The sequence below is a fragment of the Bactrocera latifrons genome, unplaced genomic scaffold (assembly GCF_001853355.1).
Source record: "Bactrocera latifrons isolate USDA-ARS-PBARC rearing strain unplaced genomic scaffold, ASM185335v1 scaffold_28, whole genome shotgun sequence".
Classification (NCBI taxonomy): Eukaryota; Metazoa; Arthropoda; class Insecta; order Diptera; family Tephritidae; genus Bactrocera; species Bactrocera latifrons.
The window spans coordinates 639,566-646,390 of NW_017536407.1; the positions used below are offsets into that span (position 1 = coordinate 639,566).

Genomic DNA, 6,825 nt, shown 5'->3' on the forward strand with positions numbered 1-6,825 from the left:
CAGCTGCTTTGTTTAACCGTTATTATTTAAATAAAACACTCATTATAGTACAATATTTTGCATACACATACTATATATATGTTATGTTTTAATAAAAAATTTAAATTTGCAATTGCTTACATATTTATATATTTATAGCTATATAAACACATTAGTTTACAATTAACATATAGCATAAGTAGCACGTTATCGCAAGTTTGAAAACAAAGTTAAAAATAATTTCCAACCATTATTGCTCGATTTTAATTGCATATTAGTATTTTTGTATGACAACATTATAAACATACATACATACAAAGTATGAAATATACACACACACATATTAAGGAGTTAAGTTATTGAACTAGCTATCATTCTAGGCTCAAATAATAATATTTCTAACTAGAAATGTAAATACCAATACATATAATTACACACCATATTTATGGTCACGGTTTATTGTAACGATATCTCAGCTTTTCCGACGGTTCGCAATACTCTTTAATAATTAATTTACATAGGAACGCATGAAATACTATAATTATTGCACAAACTGAAACCCAAAAGAGTGTAGGCAAACCGCCTAACTGATGACCATGCCTATGAAGTGCGAGCAAGTGCTGCTCGTGCGCCGGCGCTAAAGTTGAGAATCAGAATTTTAAAACAAAGCTTCAGAAACACAAAATTTGAAAATATACCTTCCACTACTTCTTTAACATGTATAGCCTTGTGTAGCTCTTCCATGTGTTGCTTATCTTCAGTAATATACAGAATTGCGGTGACTGGTTCAGTTAATTTCACTGGAAATTGACGACGGCTTTGCCTAAAAGAATGTAAATGTAATATTTTACTTATTTCCAGCAATAAGTCAACTTAATTATTAACTCACGTGAGTAATACCGGTTCATCCAAGCAACCACCGTCACAGGCATAATAACTGCGGTCGGAACGATCAAGCGCCACATTAATCACCGCTTTATTATCTTCAGTAACGGTGATTGTGACATTAACGTGAGTTTTATTGCCGTAATTTAAGCGACGAAAATGAAAGTCACGATGCAGATACTTGGGATGCATGTTACACTCCAAATGTTGGTTGCTGAAACGAAAACTGCCAAAGCTGAGCACCATAGCTTGTATTACACCTGAAGCACCGGCACGTATTAGGTTGTGGCAACCCTAAATAATAAAATTATTGCATTGAAATGTCTTTACAGAGATACTATGCAGAGTATTACCTGCTTTTCCAAAGTGACCATCCACGATGACACCAAATTATTGAGTTTTTCTAATGTGTCAGCGTTCAACCAGAGATTCTCCGCCTGTAATGTGTAATATGAATCATAACAACCTTCAGCGTAGGTTAGTGCTTTCGCTATTTCTTGTTTGCTAGGCGACTTTAAAGAAGCGTACTCTTCATATTCGTAACTGCGTGTTTGCGAGAGAACTGCATACATGGAGGCGTTGATACGATCGCCATTCAAACTACCCTCCGCTTTAGATGTACTTATACTGAAGCCGGTAGCCCACAAATCTGACCAAACATTAATATGTTCTTGATGGAATGTGTGTGGATTTGGCTGTTGCTCCGATTTGTTTTGCAATTTTTGCAAAACTTTTGACATAGCTTGTATAGCTTTATTTTCCATATCCTGTACTGTCTCCGTTAACTTATCACGCTTAATCGGTTGTGAATAATGCACTGCAATTGGAAATACTATGTTGATAGTGCCACGCTTTTTCAGTTGTACAATTCGACTGATTTGCGGCTTGACTACGCTTACTACAATCACGTTGTTGGGATCGTCTGGATTTACTAAAATCGTTCCAGTACTCACTTCGAATTCTTTAAGCACAGAGGATTGAGTTGTTGAACTGGCAGAAATAATATAATAATGTATTAATGATTGTAGTAGATTTTACGTTGGTTTCATAAAAAGAAATAATTTGATTCTTCTCACTAATTTCTTCAACATTGATGGCAAATATAGAATAGTTGCAAATATTTTTGCATAATTTTTATACGTACCCCAATTTGATCACGTGCGAAGTTGGTGATTGAAAATAAATACGTGGGAAAATCAGCTCCACTTCCTCAATGGTATTTCGTGTGTTGGTGATTTTAATTTCTTGCATTAAAACACTCGGATTTGTACGGTGAGCGTAATAAGTATAGGCGACAAAATAATTAGAAAAACATTGAAACCTGCACACATATTTCATGAAGATTATACAATTTTTATTGTTTTAACTCATTAGTAATATAAATGACAAACTTACCTATGCACTGTACCGGACAAATATTCAACTACCATTGCTTCTCGTCCAGCTTCGTTTCGCTGCGCTACCGATACAACCGGATGAAATTGCATTGGTAGTTGCATAGAACGGCCCGATTTTATGTTCAAGGAAGCATCGTGTGCAACTTCCATACCAATGTAACCATTACCTATATACGGTATGAAATTACGTTCTTCTGGATGCGGTGGCACATGTCGTATATTCGCATCAAATTCATAGTTTTGCAGAAAAAATGGTGTTAAGCGATCGTCCATGCACTGCATGTGTGGATCTAAAAAATTCAACAAATTGAAATGTATTACATGTTTTTGTTACTATAGCCAATATACATCACCTTTTTCTTCCGGCGTACTCATAAATAAATACCGGAACACAGGTGGCAAAATATAGAAAAATACACATATTCCTAATAAGAGCAGAAAGATTCGTCTATAGGATAAAAAGCTACCATCCGCAAGACGTTTCAGTTTTCTCTTGAATTCTCCTAAGTCGAATTTATTCGATTTGTCTGTTCGAAACATTTTGGATTCGTTAGACTCACTTAAGTTTAAGAAATTTACTGTTTGGCCATAGATCGGTAGTTCTAGTGGTGTTGGGCCAGTCACCTGCTATGTTTGTTTTGAAAACACACAATATCCCCACCGAGATGGTTCATCCACACTTAACACTTTATCAATTTATTCACTTTCGTTTTACACTGCACAACCGGTGTAGAAATCTCTGTTGAATATTAAGAATACACATATGACAATCAGATTGACAACATATGATAAACAGTGTCATATTATTCTTAACCCAAATTGAAAAAATTTAAATAAATAATTCTAATTAATAAAAAAGAAAAACAATGATTAAATTATGTAAAGCGCAACATTCAAAAATAAGATTTATAAGAATAATAACAGTATTCGATCTAATAAAGAAATTATTACTAAAGAAACTATATAGTAAAAATCACCGAACACAAAAATGAATGCTTAAATTATAAAATAACAAGTTTATATAATATTTATAACAATAAATATAGTATAAAAATTAATTTTTAAATAATACTCTTTAATTTTAGACTATAAAATTTGAAATAACTTTCCATGTCGACCCTATTTAACTCTCTCTTTCTTGACATCTCCCATTTTACAATTTTGTACTGTACTTACTTTTTTGACAAATAAACATTAATGGCTGCCAATCTCGTATGAAGAAGCAGCAGCAGTGAATTTTTCGCTCCAATTTGCCAAAAATTAGAGAAAACTATTTTGGAAAATAGTGTAACAGTTAAAAAACAATTTGCGAAAACGCAGCGTGGATAATATTCGTGCAGGATGTGGCCGCAGGCGTTGCAAATGTCTAGAGATGAGTGTCGAGGGATTTTGAGAAGACTTGGTAAGAAAGTGGCTACGAATGCGAGCCAAACTACATACTTGTAGGTGAAAAGAACTGGCGTTGACGCGCATTCAGGAGTTATACCAACGGAAAGAGTGCACAAAGGCCGTGATCCTTTAGATAATTGGTGCCGTGTATTAATAGTGTAGTCCTTTATTAACCATTTATTGTTTGTTCAATCTATTTCTAGAGCTGGAATCTTATTCTCATGTGATTAGTGTATTTCGCGCTCAGGGTGGCCTCAGTGACAACAAGGCCAAACTTCTTGAGGAGTTGCGTGGCATATTTCACATCTCGCAAGAGCGTCATCGGGCTGAAGCGCGTCGTGTTGCAAACGATGAACAATTGTGTACCATAGCTGAAGCGTAAGTGTTTAAAGAATTCATTCGCGCAGTTACGAAATAAGGCGAAAGTTTGGTGCAAATTATTCTTCCTATCGCATGGTGCTTATATACATATATGTGTTGTGCTTTTATTTTACTTGTGTACAGTATATCGGGTCCAAATACATGGCAAGAATGGTCGCGTGAAGGACGACGATCGTATCCGATGTTACCGCGTGTGGCCCCACAAACAGCGCTTGCATTAATTGCCAATAATGTGGCAACTGAGACAGTTTCTGAAAACGCTAAATTACCCTATCCCGCTGATACGGCAGCAGCAGTCGTTGCCGAACGGGCAAATACCATCAATACAATTACGGGAAAAGAAGAATTGGAATCTTGGGAAATCAAGCGCGAGGTTTACGTCGTTACAGATGATCCTGTAAGTTGATAATTTGTGTGGTTGTGAGGGGTTGGGAGGGGTTATATAACGACAAAATAATATAAAGTAAAGTGTTTAAAAAAGTACAGTCTGTGTATTTGTGGTATTATTAAAATAAGATCATTTGCAGAAAAAAAGTAAAAATTTTGGAAAAATAACCACAAATTATATGTATTACTATATATAGTGAATTTAAAAAATGCATCATATATATATATATGTGTATATATACTGTCTCTTATACACATCTAGATGTGTATAAGAGACAGATATATATGTGTATATATATATATATATATATGTATATATACTATAATGTATATTAGCAATCTGGGAATGCATGCACATATAATTTGCTACTCTAATAAGATAAATTGGTGTATGATACTATTTTTTATGATTTTAATATTTCGGCTATAATGTTAAATATTTAAATATTAATTCATCTGTATTTGTGAATTAAACATTTTTAATGGGTTTTTTCTAATTAATTTTATTTTTTTAACAGTTCAAAATGCCTGATATTCCTGCTGTCAACAAGAAAAATCTTAAACGTAACATATCCGACAGTCAAACTAGCACCAACAAAAAGCGTATTATCAGTGATACTTCACCCACCAAACAACAGCACCAAAAGCAGTTCCACCACATAACTGCTAACAGTGCCCAAGCTATGTCACCCAGCTCCGGTAACAGTAATATACGCAAATTATATCACAATCACAACAGCAAAGCTGCTCAGCAACGTTTAAATCAAACACCATTACAAAAACAAAAACTGGCAACGAAAAAATCACAAATGGCCACAGGTGTAAACCCTGTATTACCTGTTACCCCTGGTAAGCGACAGGCGACGCCAGCCAAAAGTGGTCGCAAAGCAAATTCCAAACTTCAAGAACAGAAACAACAACAATCAATTGCTCAACAACAGCAGCAACAACAAATGCTGGCGCAGGCAACCATTCGCAACATACAACATGTTGTCGGTGAGGGGTTGGATGAATTCAACATCGATCAGAGTTCCACACAACCTCAGATTGCCGCTTCTAAGAAGGACATAACCAAAAATCTAACCAAATTGCAATTGCCTAGCGTAATTACCACACCACCATCAACAGGGGCATCATCAGTGTCGCCAAATGTGATAGCACCGGCAATACCATCCAATACCCCATTAATGGTAAATGCTTTGTCTACACGAATCGACACCCATCAATTGCCAACTGCCTTATCGCCAACCATTGGCAGTGCTGGCGGATCATCAGTTCCCACAGTTATACATGGCAAAGTGGAAAAATTGATATCAACGCCAGTTCAGAAAATTATACTTGAGGACCGTCTTCCGCCACAACAACTACCGGGTTCGGTTATCACAACTTCAACAACAGCAATGGCATCAGCTGTCGTGGTATCGACGGCATCCACGTTCCAGTTGCAATCTACATCCACACCACAGATAATGACATTACCACAATTATCAGCGGCTGCCACAAAATTACGCGCAGTAAATACCACAATTTTGCCACCCGGTACTAAAATCACCACGAAAAAGTTATCCGGCTCCACATTGATCAGTGCGCTTGGCACAGAGAATACCGGCACTACAAATAGCAGTGGTTCACAAGTGTTTAGCATCATTGAAGGTAACAATAGCTCAAGTAATGCACAATCGACACCTTCTCTGCCAACGCACACGCCACCCGCAATCATACAAATTCAAAATACAAACAACACTAGTGTGTCTACGGAAGCCACAACACTGCAATCGTCACAACAGCCGGCTCAAGGCAAAGTATTAACAACGAAATTGTTACCAATCGTCTTGAGTAGCGCCGGCGTTACTGGTGGTGGTGCCGGTGTAGGTGCATCCACTGCTGTTGGTGGCGGTAACACGGTTAATATTACGAAAATTGAAACTATCAATAATGGTGCTACACTCGTGGGTGGCAGCGGTGGAGGCAGTGCTCTTAGTGGGAATAATTTAAATGCTTCTTTGAGTGGCACAACTGCAGTACTAAAAACCGTGGGCTCCACATTATTACTATCACCAAATCAGAGTGGCACACCAGCGGGTAGTGCGCTATTCTCAACACTAACATCCGGCGCTCCGGTGTTCCGCAAATCGCAGATCATCAAAACGGGCACAATTGGCGTGAACGCAAGCAGCGCAGGCAAAGTAAGTCGAAATTTTACTTTCCATTGATTTTGGAGTTTATGCAGTAGTACAGTTTCCTGGTTTTGAAGTTTTTTTTATAATTATTTATTTTTGTATTATAATATTTAATGTTTTTAATTTTGTGGTTAGTTTTGACTATAAATTTAAAAATCTCTCAAAAATTTCTTTTTTAACTTTCAAAGTAATATTAAATTTGTGAAATTTTCAATTTAAAATTTTTC

The 6,825-nt window shown here is 36.4% G+C and overlaps 2 protein-coding genes across 2 annotated transcripts in view; one reads left to right on the forward strand and one right to left on the reverse strand.

Annotated features, from left to right (window-relative positions):
* Window positions 1-404: 404 nt before the first annotated feature.
* On the reverse strand, window positions 405-3,000 carry LOC108970047 (uncharacterized protein KIAA2013 homolog). The gene is made up of 7 exons (XM_018935151.1): window positions 2,615-3,000; window positions 2,260-2,551; window positions 2,009-2,185; window positions 1,218-1,854; window positions 869-1,158; window positions 678-802; window positions 405-616 (listed from the first exon to the last, which is right to left on the reverse strand). Exons 1-7 carry the CDS (start codon window positions 2,799-2,801, stop codon window positions 429-431), a joined length of 1,896 nt encoding a protein of 631 aa, XP_018790696.1. The 5' UTR covers window positions 2,802-3,000; the 3' UTR covers window positions 405-428.
* A 472-nt stretch (window positions 3,001-3,472) lies between these two features.
* The window catches only part of LOC108970095 (BRCA2-interacting transcriptional repressor EMSY), a 7,330-nt gene continuing 3,977 nt past the window's right edge, over window positions 3,473-6,825 (forward strand). The window contains exons 1-4 of the mRNA XM_018935244.1: window positions 3,473-3,663; window positions 3,854-4,028; window positions 4,155-4,428; window positions 4,937-6,604. Coding sequence (XP_018790789.1) covers window positions 3,603-3,663; window positions 3,854-4,028; window positions 4,155-4,428; window positions 4,937-6,604 — 2,178 coding nt within the window. The 5' untranslated portion in view covers window positions 3,473-3,602. The remainder of the gene's footprint in view (window positions 3,664-3,853; window positions 4,029-4,154; window positions 4,429-4,936; window positions 6,605-6,825) is intronic.

Coding starts and splice junctions, on each gene's coding strand:
- LOC108970047 (XM_018935151.1), bottom strand. CDS start 2,801: ATGTTTCGAACAGACAAATCGAATAAATTCGACTTAGGAGAATTCAAG. Junction 803..868: donor GATGAACCGGTATTACTCAC/GTGAGTTAATAA, acceptor ACATTCTTTTAG/GCAAAGCCGTCGTCAATTTC. Junction 617..677: donor TGTTAAAGAAGTAGTGGAAG/GTATATTTTCAA, acceptor TCTCAACTTTAG/CGCCGGCGCACGAGCAGCAC.